This window comes from Cervus canadensis, chromosome 4 (assembly GCF_019320065.1).
Source record: "Cervus canadensis isolate Bull #8, Minnesota chromosome 4, ASM1932006v1, whole genome shotgun sequence".
NCBI classification, from domain to species: domain Eukaryota; kingdom Metazoa; phylum Chordata; class Mammalia; order Artiodactyla; family Cervidae; genus Cervus; species Cervus canadensis.
Window position 1 is genome coordinate 54,393,067 of NC_057389.1, and position 18,094 is coordinate 54,411,160.

General features: G+C 37.2%; 1 protein-coding gene across 3 annotated transcripts in view; it reads left to right on the forward strand.

Moving 5' to 3' along the window:
- The first annotated feature begins 1 nt into the window (after nucleotide 1).
- Nucleotides 2-18,094, forward strand: part of LOC122439762 (glucocorticoid receptor) — a 115,530-nt gene continuing 97,437 nt past the window's right edge. The window contains exons 1-3 of one of the 3 annotated variants that reach the window (XM_043465123.1): nucleotides 24-85; nucleotides 466-749; nucleotides 2,490-3,701. In XM_043465123.1, coding sequence (XP_043321058.1) covers nucleotides 2,503-3,701 — 1,199 coding nt within the window. In that variant the 5' untranslated portion in view covers nucleotides 24-85; nucleotides 466-749; nucleotides 2,490-2,502. Of the gene's footprint in view, nucleotides 86-465; nucleotides 750-2,489; nucleotides 3,702-18,094 lie in introns of all 3 variants that reach the window. The other 2 variants (XM_043465125.1, XM_043465124.1) reach the window with 2 other exon arrangements.

Sequence of the window (18,094 nt, forward strand, 5' to 3'; positions counted from 1 at the left end):
GCTCCTGCTTTCACACGCTAAGTTGTTTATCTCGGCTGCGGTGGGAGCCGCGGACGGTGGCGGGTGAGCGGCGCAGCCGGCAGAGGTAAGGGGAGGGCCGGGGGCCGGGGCCCGGGCGGGCGCTTGCTCCCCGAGGTGCGGGCCGGGGCCTGGAGGCTGGCTCGGGGGCGCCGCGGTAGCTCGCAAACTTTTATTAGCCTCGGGGAGTGGGGGTGGGGGCTGACGAGGGCCGGGTGGCGGTGACGAAAGGGCAGCGCGCGGGTGACAGCGCTGGCCTCTTCCTCTCCCTGGGCCGCCGTCCCTCGGACGGGCCGAGGGGGAGGAACCCGAGCTCCCTGCGAGTGGAGCCTCGTCGAGCCGCCCCAGGTTTCCAGGCTCTCGCTCTCGTTCCCTGGCAAGGAATCCTGGTTGGTTTTTTTCTTTTTTTCCCCCCTCTTTCCTAGTCCCTTTTCTTTTCCCTCCCAGGGGGCCTCCATGACACCCATTTTTCTGGTGAACGTTGAGCGGCGTCTGAATTCTCGCCTGACTCTTTCCACTCCACCCTAGTGCGCCCGAGCGCGAGCAGGGTTTGTGTCGAGGCTCCAGTGCGTCTCCTTTCTGGCGGGCGCGCAATGTGTGTGTGTGTGTGTGTGTGCGCGCGCGCGCGCGCGTGTACACACGCAGGGGGCTGACAGTCTGCGACTTGGAGACTTCGGCCAGGGCTGGCGTTATCTGGTGGAAGTGGGCGTGTCGGAGAAAGAACTCAACAGGTCTGGACACATTTCTCTCTTAACCTCGCACTTTTTCCCCTCTCCCCTCCCTCGGCCCCGGGTTTGTTCTTTAGCGCTGGGCATCACTTCGCGCCTGAAGGTTTGAAGTAGCCCCTTTTAGAAAAAAGACCCTCGCTAACCATAATAGTTTTGAGGTGCAGTTTTTGACAAGCGCTAGTTTGACGTTTTGAGATTGCAGACTCGACAGTTGCAGCCTTGTAATGCCGCTTAAGACCCCTTGGCATGGTTCGTTAAGGCCGACTACTGTGACAGGGTTATTCGCAACTTAAACGGGGGGATAAAGTCGTTTGAGGTATCTTTTCGTTTTATGAAGTTTTGTTTTGGTTTCGAGTTTGAAGGCAGCTGTCAAAGCGGCGTGGATATTCATTAGGCTCCATTTGATACCTTGTGTTTAGAGATCGTTATCAGATAAATACAGCAGAGGGGCGGGGAGAAAAGCAGTTTACCCTTGAGATTTATAGAGGCGGGTACCCACCTCTGCCTGCCTTCATCACATTCCACTTTTAGAGAGGACCGGTGAAGTTTGAGCATCTTAAAGTCTCCGTACAGGAAAAGTTTTCTTTCTTTGAACGGGATTTGACTATAATGTCGCAAATAATGCTTATCGAAGAATACCTGCCTCTTAAAAGATCTGGATTGTCAATAACCTATCAACCTAACCCTCTTGAAAGAAGGCTCAGAATTAGGATAGGTTAAGCTTTAGAATGCGGAGCAAATTTTTTGAGCATTTTACTTGGATTTATATGAGTGTGATTTTACAGGTCTGGGGTGGCTTTTGTTTTTTTTGTTTGTTTGTTTTTCTTTGTTTTTTCAATATTTAGATATTCAGAACGGAAAAAATTTAATTTAGAGATTATAGTAGTATTTCATACTGAGGTCTTAAGCGGTTTAAAAACATGTAGTTTCATCAATAGATTCTGTTGTGTTGTAAGGGTTTGAGAGAGCTATAGTTCTTGTACAGTATTTAAATAAGCTAAAATTGTAGTGTGAAGCTACTACACATTCTACTTTTTTAAATCTAAATTTTGACTAGCCTGTGTACAGTGCCTGTCATTTCATATGTCCAAAATTTGAAGGCAGGCACTATTAGGCACATTCAGTAGGAAATATGGGTTAAAATAAGAGCCTTTTCCTACTCTATTGGAAGATGAGCAGACCATCATTGTTTATTTTTCAAATAAAATACATGGTTCACCAGTAGGTTGTACTAAAAGGTTTGGATGTGTGACCAGCCAGTAGGAGGGGAATTGAGGAGTAATTAGAGAATTCTAGCATAGTGTTTATCAAATTTTACGTTTATTGGTTCTCAGAAAAGCCGATAACCTTGATTAGTTGAAAAGAAATGATCATACTTCCTTTTTTAAAATTAAATACTTTGACATCAGCTGGAACCTTTAGAATAATCAGATGTCATGAATTATAATGTCTCTGATTAACAAAGATACCAATTTGTGAGTGGCAGGATGACGAGCCACGCTTAGTTTGATACAGTATTGTTCAGAGCTGTACAAATGGACTGCATTGTACTTTTAAATGTGGTGACTGAATGGGAGCAGGAGCCTCTGCTTTTGTATTCTGGAAGGCAGAATCTATCTACTCTTTTGATAACAGGAATTAGATTCGGTGTTAACTAAAAGGTTCACTTAACAGGCTCTTACTAATCGGATCACAGAGATAATGTGATTTTGTAGCTTATTATGTCCCCTTCTTTTTTTGTAGCTGATACTCACTGATGGACCCCAAGGAGTCTTTAAGCACCCCCAGTAGAGAAGAAATTCCCAGCAGTGTGCTTGGTCGAGAGAGGGGAAATGTGATGGACTTCTATAAAACCCTAAGGGGAGGAGCTACTCTGAAGGTTTCTGCATCTTCGCCCTCACTGGCTGCTGCTTCTCAGTCAGACTCCAAGCAGCAAAGACTTCTGGTTGATTTTCCAAAAGGCTCAGGAAGCAATGCGCAGCAGCCAGATCTGTCCAAGGCAGTTTCACTGTCAATGGGACTGTACATGGGAGAGACAGAGACAAAAGTGATGGGAAATGACCTGGGATTCCCACAACAGGGCCAAATCAGCCTTTCCTCTGGGGAAACAGACTTTCGGCTTCTGGAAGAAAGCATCGCAAACCTCAATAGGTCAACCAGTGTTCCAGAGAACCCCAAGAATTCAGCATCTGCTGCTGTCTCTGCTGCCCCCACAGAGAAGGAGTTTCCAAAAACTCACTCTGATGTGTCTTCAGAACAGCAGAATTTGAAAGGCCAGAAGGGCAGTAACGGGGGTAATATGAAGTTATATACCACAGACCAAAGCACCTTTGACATTTGGAGGAAAAAGCTCCAGGATTTGGAGTTTTCTTCTGGGTCCCCAAGTAAAGAGACAAGTGAAAGTCCTTGGAGCTCAGACCTCTTGATAGATGAAAACTGTTTGCTTTCTCCTTTGGCAGGAGAGGATGATCCATTCCTTCTGGAAGGAAGCTCGAATGAGGACTGTAAGCCTCTTGTTTTACCGGACACTAAGCCTAAAATTAAAGATAATGGAGATTTGATCTTACCAAGTCCTAGCAGTGTGCCACTGCCCCAAGTGAAAACAGAAAAAGAAGATTTTATCGAACTCTGCACCCCTGGGGTAATTAAGCAGGAGAAACTGGGCCCAGTTTATTGTCAGGCCAGCTTTTCTGGGGCCAATATAATTGGTAATAAAATGTCTGCCATTTCTGTTCATGGTGTGAGTACCTCTGGGGGACAGATGTACCACTACGACATGAATACAGCATCCCTTTCTCAACAACAGGATCAGAAACCTATTTTTAATGTCATTCCACCAATTCCTGTTGGTTCAGAAAATTGGAATAGATGCCAAGGGTCTGGAGATGATAACTTGACTTCCTTGGGGACTTTGAACTTCTCTGGTCGATCTGTTTTTTCTAACGGCTATTCAAGGTAAGATTAATGCTTTCTATTTCTTGAAAATGGTATGTTTAAGATCCATTGATAGATTTAAACATTTATTTGAATGTATTCGACTGCAATTCAAGTGCTTTTTCATGTGAATACGTTTAAATGGTCTTTTGAAAGTAGGCTTGGTAGACAAACTACATGATTTATCCATATGGACAAAACCCTTTCAAGTTTTGTGTTTGTTTTTTCAGAAATAGTGGTATTTAGTATCCCATTGGGCAGTGATTGAAAATTTTATGTAAAAATTTAAAATAATGTTGCTCATTAACAGCTAACTTTAGTAAAAGTGACGTAAATTCAGAGGGGGATAATGTGTGGAAACATATTTATTATGCATATTTTTAAGTTGTCCTAAAATATGCTCTTACGTGACAATGAAAAACACCTTTAATACTTACATAATCAAACCTTGTGCTATATTTGTACATCTGTGAAGTGTTAGCCTGGGGAAAATTAGAAGTACTAACAATAAACCCTTTTCTTCAAACTGTGAACCTTCCTGTTGAAGATGCTGAGTTCTGAGATTACTAAAGCAGTGCAGCGAACAGTTTACCTGACCTGAGTATTAGATGTGGGACAGAGTTCCTGACCCAGGGTAGATAAGTTATGTCTGCTGATTGGTTTCTTTAAGAAAGAAATTGGTGCTGAGTTTACTTTAAAATGTTCCTACAAGTTCTCAGATATATAACTAATAGCCAACATTGTTAAGCTTCTGTCTCAGCTATGTTTAATTTGTTTCTATCTTCTTTATTCTCCATCATTTATAAGTGTACTGACATTTCTGTTTGACTCAAAAAGGTCTGTAAAAATGTAATTACCAAGAAAAAGTTCTAAATGTAGGTGAATCTGTTGGTAGGGGTTAAATGCTCTGTCCTGCACACCCATTGCCAATTCAGATAAATATGTATCACATTTTAGGTGTGAAGAAAAATATAAAAATTAATTGTAGAGAGACAAGACTGATTAATCAGTGTGACTTCTTGAGCTGGGAGGAGGGCATAGTAGACACCATGATTTTTTGTATGTAAGTACTTCAAGTTCTAAGATGTTAATAATGGTAGTCACTTCCCACTAACAAGTCGTTGAAAATTTTATTTAAAATTTTAAAAAATACTTTATTAATGATATACCCGAATACTGAGGTGACTCTTTTCGTTCCTCTTTAATTAGGAAGCTTTGCTCGTTGGGGAAAAATTTTAGACTTAGGCCATGTTCTATTCCTTTTAAAAGGCTTAGATGTTTCTTATAAAAGAAAAAAGAAAAAAAAAATCCTTGGTTCCTGTGTGTTTTAAAATGTAAACTACCTACTAATCTGTTACTTAAATAATAATTATCTTTTACTTAGAACGTTTCAACTTTTTATTGCTGTCATTCTGAACTGAGGGTTTAAAATGTTTTCAGTAAGAAGATTTGAGATGTTACTACATTAGCTTGTTGTGCTTCAGTCTTAAAAGACATGCTGTGTTTTAAATTTCTCAATTCAGTTTTTGGTAGTGGAATTCATGATTGTGCTTATTTGTCTTAAAAGAATAAGTGCATTTGATTTGACTAAGGTATTTGTAGGAAACTGCTACATTGATTTATAAAACATTTAATTGTACAAAGAAAAATAATATATCTTAGGAAACACTTGGTGATTATTAATGCTTTTTGTTCTGATACTTAGCATGGTATTGTTTTCATTTTCCTTACTGTAAAAAAGGCGTGGAACTAGAACTTCTCATTTTCTAATCACTTAACTTTCATTAAGCGCTATAAAATCTAGGATCTGGAGAATAAGTCTTAAATGAATATAGTTATTCTTTAATGATTTAAGATAGTTTTAATACTTTATCAGGTCATTGATAACATTTAAGGTATGTCAGCCTCAACAACCATATGATCGTAGGCAAAACGATCATGTGGCTCTTTCAAGAGTCTAATATTTAATGAAATGATTATTCTATGCTGATGTGTGGTTTGGAATTATAATCAGTAGTTTGTGTCCTAATGAAAAGATGTAATATCTTTACAGGATAATTTGAGAAGGTTTGAAAATTTTGTACTTGGTGGCATTATCTTAACATTGGGAACTGTGATTACCCTGAACAAAGCTTCTTCCAAGTAAATTGAAACAGTGTTTCTTTTTACCATCATTGAATTAGCCTATTGTTTCCAAACAATAACCCTGATATAACTAAAATTGGTTGCTTTCTCTTCTCTATATGTTACATGGTTCTAGCCAAACTTTATGACTAGTGACCTTGAGTAATCGGCAGATAATTCAACATGATAAGACCACAACTATGTTAAATAATGACTTTCTGACTTTAGATACAGAAATATTAAATCCACTAATAACTTCACTTGCACTCTGTTTAAATTCTTTTAAAGCGTAAATTGTAATTTGACTTTTCAAGATGTCACCTAAAATTGCTTTTTCTTAAAATGCTTAAAAACACTTCACTCTCTTTTATGAGGGAAGGCAATTCTTCTGATGTATCAGCATAGTACAACATCCAGTTAATACATTGTTGTAAAATTATGAGTATCACAATGGGCCGTAGTAGACTATTTGAAGATTTAAGTTAATTGATAGTAAAATGAGAGGAACCTTGTTGATACTCAGATACATTCTTTAAGTAAAATGCAGTAGCCATTCTACCTTAATATACTTTTTAAATACTGAAATTCAAAAAATTGACCATAAACTTGTAACATTGATGAAGGCACATTTCTGCATAATTGATTTTCAACGATGTTTCACTTGAGCATTAATGATGCAACTGCTGAAAGGAGGCATAGAAGTAAATGGTTTCCGGTGGAATTAAGAGATTTTATTGGAACTGTGTTGAAACTTTAGTATGGAAAAAGTTGATCATTTTCTGAAGCGTATGGTTACTGGAGAGAAAGAATGATACAAGATGAATTTGTAAACTTAAGTCATAGGTGGAGTTTAAGGCTCTGTTGATTGGCATTTAATGAAGCTATGAAAATTTATGTAGATTTTAACATCTCATCATTATTTGCATCTGTGCCTCACTTATTAACATAATGGGAATGAAGACCTGTACAAGCACAGGATGAATGAAGCAAATTGTGTCCCCTTTACATTTTTCTCATTAACGTTGTGTTGATTGTTTTCTCAGAGAGAGAGGAGGCCTGAGGAAGAGATTTTTACTGATTTCTCTCCTTTTTTAATTGGTTCTTTATTTGTACCTTTTTTCTCTCCTTCCAAAGGTTCTGGCAGTGAGTATTTCAATCAGTGTCTTTTTTTTTTTTTTTTTAATCAGTGTCTTTTTAAGCTTAATATTTCTGATACTCATAAAATGATTTCTGAATGTTAAAGGAGGCTAGCTTTTGACCCTTTGTCTTCATTTTTTAAAACCCTGTACTTCATTATGGCTTTATTATTAGTAAAAGAAAAAAAAAGATAAACACAATGTGTATTCAGGTGTGTTAGTTTAGTTTGGAATCACTACAATACAGAGATGTGTGATTAGCGTGTGGTCAGATTTTATTGAAATTACTTCTTATGATTTTTCTTTGACTGTTCCATTATATTTTTATAGTTGATAAAAATAATTTGTATTACAATGACGTTTTGGCTTTATCTATTGATGTTACAGATATTTTAGTTAATCTGGCCACTTTCACTATTATATAGACTGTTTATAAATTTTATAAACTATAAAAGACCTATTCTGAAACATACCTTGCATAAATATAGGTTAAATGCATGTTGTAACAGCAGTAAAATTCATATGTATGTAAAGATCATATTAGTAGCTTTTTGAGATTTTAGCAAAGGAGAGATTGGATCAAAAGTGTTTAGTATGAGTGATTAATATAAAAGAACATCTGTATTAATTGGTTGGTTATATAAGTCTTAATCCACTCTGGGCTGCAGGTGATTTGAAATAGCCTAGTTGTTAGGAACTCTTAATTTACATTGGGTTTAAAATTAGCCTGGGGCATATTTCTTGAAACATATTTTTTCTTACTTTTAACATCATACCTAATTGTAGTGAGCAAAAAGTTTTCATTATGTACCACTGTTTATGTGAGCAAATTAAATACACAAAATAGGTTTGTGCCTGATAGCATATCAGGACATCCTGATAATTGTGTAATGCAGTATTTACAGGTGTTTGCCAAATTAATGGGCACTTGCTTCCAAATTTCCAAGTCATAAAAAATATATATTGATAAATTGTGTTGCAAAAGAATTTTCAAGAAATATTTTGTTAAATATAGCTATAATTGAAAAAAATCAATTACTTATTGACCTTTATAGAAGGGTTTAAAAGGCAGTGTATTCCTTATTTCTGTAATTTCAGAGAGACTTCCATTTAGGAAAAAAAATAAAGGATCTGTTAAGTGTTCCTCTCTCTGAATTGTGCATGATCATTTTTATGCTAGACTGGGTTAGAGTGTGAGTTTTAATGGTAAATTTTTGTACTGATTTTTACCCACGAAGGTATATTTTAGAAAATATAGTAGTTCAAAATTAGTTGGAAAGAGTGGTTTCTACCCTCAAACACCAGATTTTGATAGATTGCCTTTTTATTCCTGAGTACCACTATCACATATATGCCTTGAATACAGGCTTCCAGTGGAGTTTGTGGATTAACAGGTGTTGGGGGAAGGGATGTGAGAGGGCGAAGCAGTAAAGATGTGGAAAGGTGGAAGATAAGTTTAGAAACATCAAGAACATTCCAAAAACCAACAGTTTGGATCAGCTGTCATGAATTCAGAGGACTGAAAAAAGAGAACTTTGGAGCTGTGTTTGCACATCAACTCTTTGCACATAAAGCAGTGCATTAACCAGGATTACAATTTAGTTTCTTTTATTTGATGTAAAAATCTAAAGCTAATTATGGCAAAACAGCCCTGATGTTTATAGGGATCCTTGTTGTCTTTTGCTATTCTTTATTACCAAAAAAAAAAAGGGTGGAATGGAAATTTTAGTTCCTTTTAGATTATTTCAGCTAAGACCAAGTTTGTATTTTTCCCATTTTTATTTAGACTGCTGTTTACTCAAAAAAAGTCTAATTACTGGCATGTAGTTGAAACAGTGATGATATATGATGTGGATATAAGCACTTTATATTTCTCAGTGCATTTTGACATACACTGTCATCTGACCATGTCATACACTTCAGGAGTAGAATCCTTTTCTTGAGTAGTAATGTATTTCCATGGGTTGTGTATTTTTCTACTGAAAAGTAAGGAAATGGATTCTTGTTTAATCTTACCAATTTATAATAAATTATGTGTGTGTGCGTGCTCAGCCATGTCTGACTCTTTGCAGCCTTATGGACTGTATCCTGCCAGGCTACTCTGTTCATGGGATTCTTCGGGCAAAGAATATTGGAATTGGTTGCGCTATTTCCTTCTCCAGAGGATCTTCTCTACCCAGGGATTGAACCTGAGTCTCCTAAGTCTCCTGCATTGCAGGGATAGTTTTTACCACTTGAACCATTGAGGAAGCCCATAATAAACTATGGAATTCTCCAGTTGCTAGATGGTCATTTAAGCTATTTATATTGCAATATATTCCTTAAAGCCAATTATTTTGAATGGAAGTATGTCATCACCTAATTTTATCTCTGGCCCAGCTTAAATATTAATGACTTATCTTAGTAGAGCTGCATGCTTAAATATACTTTTTCAGAGTAACATATTAATTTTGAGTGCCTTAAAATTTTTTTCATTTGAGCAAGTTTCAACAAAATCAATAATGTCTCTAATACAACAAATTTAGTGAAAATGTCTCTTATTTTAGAATTTTTTTCATTTGCACTGTAGAGCTCCAAATATATATATTTCAGGGGAGAAAGGTTATTAATAATATGATTAGCTATAAATATTTAGCACATTATCTTACATTGAATTTTTATTTTTTAAACTTAAGTTCAACTTAAGTATGTAGTATTTAGGACATACAGTTTGTGGCAATAAACGTTAATTTTTCTTTTTATAATAAAATTAACCTTTATTCTGGTTGATTTCATAATTGTCCTTAATATTTAGCTGTGGCTATTATGAAAGTATATTTGATAGCCAATTTTTTAAAGCTGTTGTGAAATGACATCTAATTTAGTACATGATTTATTATTTCATGCTGGTTGGGGCAGTGTGTGACTTATGACCTTATGACTGTCACATGTTGAACATTAAAGCTCTACTGGTTCGCTGTGGACACTTTTTTACTTTGCTGTTGTTTTAATGTTTTGTGCTTTTGTTTTGTAATTTTGGGGGATAAGGGTTTCCTTAATTTTAAGATGACATAAATGGCAAATTTGGTGGATTTAAAAAAAACAATAAAACTTCAATCCCTTCCAAACAATTTCGTTACTTAATAGTAGAAGTAATAGAAAGAAATAGACTAAAAATTAGGAGACTTGAGTTCTAATGCTGAGCTGAACTGATCCGTGACCTTGAATAATCAGGTGTTTTAGACTAAAAATATTTTCTTTACAATTATACATGAATTATTTTCAAAACGTGTGTGCTTCCGTCTCTAAAATCCTACAGTGCTCTTATTATTTTAGTGAATGAGACATCTGGGGTAGGGAATGAAAAACTGAAATTGATTCTTTGTACACTGTCAAGTATAAGACAAGAATGAAACCAGGTTTAGTGTTTTTACAAAATAGTGATTTAAAATAATGTAGTTGGTGGTACATAGAAAATAATGTGTAAACACTGTTGTTGGCAGAGCCTGAGAGTTGGGGCTCGAGCTCTCGAAGCTTGCCTTCCGTGTTAGGTACAGTGATTTTAGATTAGAAGTTAAAGGGACTGAGAGCTCATTTACAGCCCACTTATTTTTTCAGAAGAGGAAATGAGACCTATAGAAAGTGTTTAGAGAAACAGCACAGGATTAGTTAGTGGTATTATCAGAAACGATTTAGCAACTAAACAGCACCAACAATTACACTTAGAATAACTAATTCTCAGTAGTCTAAGCTCCCCAGCAGGCCTCTCTTAACATCTGGTCTCTAGAGATCTGAAACAAAATACAGATTAGTCAGGTATTTTGTAAAAGTTATGATGACGTTAACTACTTCAGATTTTTTAAAAATGTATATTATCCATATTCTTTCCTGTATATTTTAAACTTTTTTTTTCCTAATAATTTTTTCTATAATTTTCTGTCACCAGTATGCTCAAGACTTTGTATACATTCATCTCATTTAAACCCCTAAACAACCCTATGAAGGCTTTTAATTCTGGTTTCTGTGTTGTTATTGACTCTGTCAATAATTTTGTAGTATAGAAGACAGCTGTTATTTACCTTAATTTTACAGGTGGGGAAATTTGAGACATTTATAGAGAAAGAGAAAATAATAGGAATACTTAATTGTGATCTGAAGGGGAAATATTTAATATTGTCTTAGAAATCCCTCTTGAAGTGAAGTGAAAGTCTCTGTGTCATGTCCGACTCTTTGCGATCCCGTGGACTGTACAGTCCATGGAATTCTCTGGGCCAGAATACTGGAGTGGGTAGCCTTTCCCTTCTCCAGGGGATCTTCCCAACACAGGGACTGAACCCAGGTCTCCTGCATTGCAGTTGGATCCTTTACCAGCTGATACTTCCTATTTGTCATAAGTGAATTTTTAAACAATATATGAAGGAGAAATGGGATCAAGCCACTTGTCTCTCTTGTGTATATTTGTGTAGTCACTTTCTGCTCTCTGTCACAGTTTCAGCTTCTGTAAAATAGAACACCCAGCACTCTTGCTTGAGGGATTTGTGCATTGTTGTTTACTTTGAAAATTAAAAAGTACTATAAAAATTCAGTGTGGCATTCTTAAAGCTCTGCCAAGTCTCCTGAGCTCAAACCAACATGCCCCTCACTGGCTTAAGTACATTGGGACATCTGTGCCTGTGTAGGCGTTTCCTATTTATGAAGCATTAAGACATTTTCAGTACCATTATGTATAACCCCCGAAGGGTCATGGATCCCGGTTTTATAAGGACGAAATATATTTAAAGCTTTTAAGGGCCAAATCACTGTTTTATTGCATTTTTTTCTTTTCAGTTTGGGTTTTTTGTTAGCTTTTCAGTGTGATGTAAATTTAATAGCCATGTTAATAACTTCAACCACATTGTTATCCTTTTAAATAAATGCTAGAGTATCCCTCTTTCTGTTTTATTGTCTGGTATTCTAAAATCAAGTATGCAAAGATTGTCATTAAGAAACTTTAATCTGAAAAGCTGTGTGTGAAAGAACTTCTGACTATAATGAATACCAAAATGTATCCTCAGGGCATAAATCTGGGAGAATTATGTAGTTCACTTAACTTTATTTACTAACATTTTTCTTTTTGATAAAGTGGTTGAAAAAATTTTCAGAAAAACAAATTTAGTGGATGAAACCAATCTCTTTGGATAACAAAGTGTCAAATTCAGAAACAAGTGACAGTTTAAATGGGTAAGCTGTTAAAATTGATAATATAAAACTGATAATTTAAAATGGTAATATGCTAATTTAAATTGGTAATATAAAAAAATAACTCGGTTTGTAGGCAGCTTTCTTATAGGGAAACTAAAACTTTTAATTAGAACTAAATGTGAAATGTGTCATCTGGAATCCAGCTGAGTTTACTAAGGACAAAGTGTGACTATAAAATACCTAGATTGATTTTTTAAAAACAGGAAACACAAAATGAATGTTGTCTTTTTAAGCCTCTACCTTGGGAGGCTATGTATATTCTTCTTTTGAAATTGCCTTCAAAACCACCTTATAAGACTTATTACACTATAGTAGCACCTAAATGTTCTCACTTAATCAGAAAATATGTTTATTCCTGAGTTTGATCATTTACCTTACTTATGTGATTCCAGATGATTTGAGTATTTCCAATAATGTAGAAATTTAATCCTCTGCCAAGTTATAACATTTGTTTTCATTGAGATTATTTAAAAGAACTCATGTAGGTATTTCTGTAGAAGACTTAAATTTAAAAGTTTATGAAATACCCCTGCAATTGCCTAGCCTCCCAAGATAGGGCTTCCCTGGTAGCTCAATGGTAGAGAATCCTCCTGCCAATGCAGAAGACAAAGGTTCGATCCCCAGGTCAGGAAGATCCCCTGGAGAAGGAAATGGCAATGCACTCTGGTATTCTTCCCTGGAGAATCCCATGGACTGAGGAGTCTGGTAGGCTACAGTCCATGGGATCACAAAAGAGGCTGACACGACTGAGCTCCTCCCAACATTAACTAATTTGAAATGAATGTGGCTCGATTGCTAAATTCAGATTGCTTTCTTTAAGCTATCAAGGAGCTTTATGCTAGCAACTTATATACTCCCTTTTCTTGACATAGTGTAGAAAAAAATAGATTTACTCACTTCTTAGCCTAATTTTTTTATAGATATTAATATATATTTTATGTTCAAGTAAAGTGGGCCTGTCTTTGCCTTGAACTTGAAGGGAATCTGATGTTAGCAGATGTACAGCAAATGTAAATTCCTACAGCAATACATTTCCTTTTCCAAAATCCAAATCCAATCTCATTTCCCAATCCCAAACAATTCATTTCCCATTCCAGTCAGTGTATCAGAGAATTAACTATTTGAGGTTAGTTATAGGAAGAACAGGGGCTTCCCAGGTGGTGTTAGTGGTAAAGAACCCTCCTGCCAATGCAGGAGACATGAGAGATGGAGATGCGGGTTTGACCCCTGGGTCAGGAAGATCCCCTGGAGCCAGTCATGGGAACCCACTCTAATCTTCTTACCTAGATAATCCCTGGCGGGCTACAGTCCACAGTCCAAGGGGTTGCAGAGTCAGACATGACTGAAACGACTTAGCATGTATGGGAAGATTAACCCAAGTACACTAAACTTATTTATATCCATAAAATAGTTTAACAGATAGTTACAGTTACATGTGTTTTCTACTTTTATTCCTTATGACCTGAAAAAAAGTGTTCTACTCCTACTGAAAGTACTTTTAAAAGTTAGTAAATTTTGGTTGTCACTACTCTTTTTTTAATTTAGCCATGTTTATTTTTCATAAAATGCTAGAATTGGAATGGATCCCAGCCTTTGAAATCATAAAGATACATGCAGTGGCATTAAAAATACGATATACCTTTTGTAACCATTCTCTTAGTGCTGAAATTCTTTGTGAGAATTTCCTTTTTGAGATGATTCTGCTTAATAAGTTTAGTACGTTTCCCATGTCTGTATTGAAAACAACTTGTTTTCTCAAATAGTTATTCTTTCTCCCCCTCAAAATGATCTGTAAGTTTTTGATGGCTAAGGAAAGGAAATAAAGAGCCATTATAGTGTGGCCAATGTGCTCTTCTAATAAATTCACTTTTATGTCTTTACTCTTTTATTAGACTGGCATATTCTAGCTTGTTCTTTTAGCTGGGAGCCTGAGTGATGTTTCCATTCAGTAGGAAATGCTTCTTATCACTAAACATATACAATGGGCTGGTGTAGGTGCAGCCTGTGGGCACTAGGTTTTTAACATAAGAAATAATTTTAGAAGAAAGGTAAGAAAAATAGGTGAAATAATCTCTAACTCAATATGTTAGGGATGAGTAACCCTTTAATTGAGAACAATCATTTAACAAGGCTGTACAGTACTGTGGGGGTACCACAGACATATTTAAAAGAGAAAGTAAATAAGTGAAGCCAGAAGGAAAAGTTAGAACAGAAATCGATGGAAGAAGAAAATGAAAATTCTAAATGCCAGTTCCAGGGTCTGGTTAAATCTGGTTTTTCTATGCCTAAGTGTTTCTGTACGAACACTGGGAAATACATAAGCTTCCAGTTACATTGTGGTAATAGGTGGAGGAGCCACAAAGGCATGTCTTAGGAAGGGAATTCTTGAGATGGGTGGAGTGGAAGGTTAACTGCATCTCAGAGTGCCTCCCAACAGCTCTGGCCGCAGCACACACTTAACGAGCTAGGCACTGGGCATCTGGAGGTGAAGATAAATATCTCCAACCACGAACCTCACAGATCTAGAGATCTTCATGCCTCTTCCATTCTGCCCTCGACTCCAGCTTCCCCCATCACTTTCCGTACCCAGTTTGCTTTTTGAAATGTCCACTTTCCCCAAAAGGCATAACTGAAACTTCATGGAGTAGAGTGTGTGGATGAATGGGAAGTAGGAGTTTATTCAGCTATTTGAAATAAAAAGATGGCAACAAGGAGTCTGAGAGAGGCGGAAAGAATGAACTAATCAGATGAGCAGTGAGTAGCTGGGAATGAACCAGCGGGAGACTTCAGTCATGAGCACAGTTGCTCAGTCATGTCCAACTCTTTGTGACCCCATGGGCTGCATCGCTTCAGGCTCCTCTGTCCATGGGATTTCCCAGAGGAGACTACTAGAGCAGGTTGTCATTTGCTTCTGGGGATTTTCCTGACCCAGGGATCAAACCCATGTCTCCTGCATTGGCATGTGTATTCTTTACCACAGAGCCCCCAGGGAAGCTCAGTATATACAGTACTGTCACCCTATACATTGTGTGATATAAGAAGGAGGAAACCTGACTTGCACCCTTGATGTTAAGACTTTTTCCTTTTCTTCCAGTCCCTTGAGAATATCTCCTTACTCTACAAGAAGCATAGCCCTCCTTTTAGGTCCCCTGATGCATTTTATGCCTGGAAACATTCTCCCCGCACCACCCCCCCACACACACACACACATATCTACACGGCTCTGTCTCTCACTTTATTTAGGTCTCCACCTAAATGTCAACTCCTAAGAGAAAACTTCTCTGACTGCTTTATCTGAAATAGTAGCATCTCTTCTCAACATTATATATCTAATTGTTTATGTCTTATCTATTCACCTGCTGAAATCTAAGTTGCTTAAGGGCAGTGATGCTGCTGGCCTTGCTTATTCTTGTATCCTAGCAAGTCACAGAGTGTGTAACACATAGTAAGACCTCAATAAATGCACATTGAATATATGAATAAACAAACCTGACATACAAACTAAGATGTGTGGGGATGGACTGCACCTCTGTCTTTCCAGAGAAAAGAAATGTCAGCAGATAGTATCACTGAGAGATGACAACCCAAGTTATGTTCTCCAGATAGGAAGTAGGTTTTAAGATGGATTAGTGCTTATGCAGACAATGTGTACATAAAGAAAATGTGTTTTTAGTTGCTGTCAGCTTTTAAACTTGCTCTAAGACTTTGAAATGGATTGCTTTTTCACAGTGTCTTAGAACAGTGCTGGTACATTTGTTATTGTGGTTCACTCAGTCGTGTCTTGACTCTTTGCGACCCCATGGAATGCAGCACACCAGGCTTCCCTGTCCTTCAATATCTCCCAGAGTTTGTTCAAATTCATGTCCTTTGAGTCTGGTACATTTACCATTGGGCAAATTGAGGTAGCCAAAGCTTTTGAACATAAGAGTTTGGGATCTGGCTTTTTGAAATTTATCTTGCTTTAGATAGTACCTTTCATAGCTTTCATCTTATTTCTCACTTGTTTTAGAATTGAGATTACACTTGCAGACATGTAATATACACATTTGTGTTGGTTTATCTAGAACAAGTCAGGCAAGAAACCAATTTGCCCATTTTTCAGATAAGTATGTGTATAATGACTGAATACTCCCAAGAGAGAAGGTGTCTTATTTTTGTCTGAATTTCCCAATTATCTTTCTTAAGCTTATTTAGAACTTAACTTGGGTTGTCATCTCTCAGTCATACTATCTGCTGACATTTCTTTTCTCTAGATTTGACTTACTCTGTTTTTAGTTTTGACTTGCTCAAATTACATAGCAGCAATTCAAAGCTAGTAAGAGATCCCTTCTACCAAAATGGTAATAGAGTTCAACTTAATATGGTGAAGGCAGTCATAGAAAAGAGAAAATGTAAGGTAAATAGGCATAAACTAAAGCAAGAAAATCAGATGAGGTCATTTAAGAACAAACTGCTTTAGCATTCAGGAAGAAAGAATGGAGGACCAAGGACAGGGCTCTGGAACGCATCCAGAGAAAGCAGCCACAAAAGATAATGAATAGCTGTAGAATTAGGAGACCAACAATTTTAAACTGGGGTGGGAGAGAGTAGCATATACTGTCAAGTCAACTAGGGAAAAAGAGAAAGAATAGATTATCATAAATATGAGAGACTGCTGTTGAAGCCAATCTGTAAAATTATATAAACATTCTCAAAAAGTTAAAGCCAGAGAAATCAGTGAAATCCTAAATGGAACAGCAATATAACTAGATTTAATTTGATTATCCCCAAGTTTGAGAGCCTGATCAGTCTTTCAAGTTTAGGTGAAAATACTAAAGTGGATAATGATAGACACACTTGTGACACCACTGGGACCCTGGCACTGAGTTAGGAGTAAGAGACAAAAGGCTGGAAACCAGGAGGGAATTAGGTTTCTGTTTCCGGAGAAGCCAGCACAGCAGAAAGGAAAAAACAAAAACTGACCATACCCTAGTGCAACTATTACTATTATTCCTCTAATCAAAACATGTCTGTGGTTCTGTTGTTCGTAGCATTGTGGTTCGCCGTCCTCTTTCCACCACAGCCTGTATCCACATAGCAGCCGTGTGGATGCTCCGGAACCCTTGGAGAATGTGGATTATGCACAGCTCATGCAGCTCTGTCCTGACCTGTCATATCCAAGAAAGCATATCTGAGTGTAGGATGAGATGGTAGGATAGTTTGTGAATTGACTTTTTTTTAATTGTTTTTATTGTTGTTATTTTCACTAAAGCCTTCTCAAAATTTACAAAAATAATGTGTTCATTCCCTTCAGCAAAATTATACCAAGAACATTTAATAAACTTCTTCCTCATTGCTTCTCATTTCCTCTTTCTTCCTTTCCTTTCCTGTCTCTCCTTATCTTCTACATTTCTGCATAATCATATAAGCATACATACATATAAGGCATCCTGGATTGTTTTAGATAAAAATAGGATCATCATATACCAGTTTCGCTGCAGCTTGCTTTTCTAACAGTACACTCTGAACATCCTTCCAGATCAACAGGTGTAGATCCCATTTTTTTTTTTTCCATTTATTTTTACTAGTTGGAGGCTAATTACTTTACAGTATTGTAGTGGTTTTTGTCATACATTGACATGAATCAGCCATGGATTTACATGTATTCCCCATCCCGATCCCCCCTCCCACCTCCCTCTCCACCCGATTCCTCTGGGTCTTCCCAGTGCACCAGGCCCAAGCACTTCTCTCATGCATCCAGCCTGGGCTGGTGATCTGTTTCACCCTAGATAATATACATGTTTCGATGCTGTTCTCTCAAAACATCCCACCCTCGCCTTCTCCCACAGAGTCCAAAAGTCTGTTCTGTACATCTGTGTGTCTCTTTCTGTTTTGCATATAGGGTTATCGTTACCATCTTTCTAAATTCCATATATATGCATTAGTATACTGTAA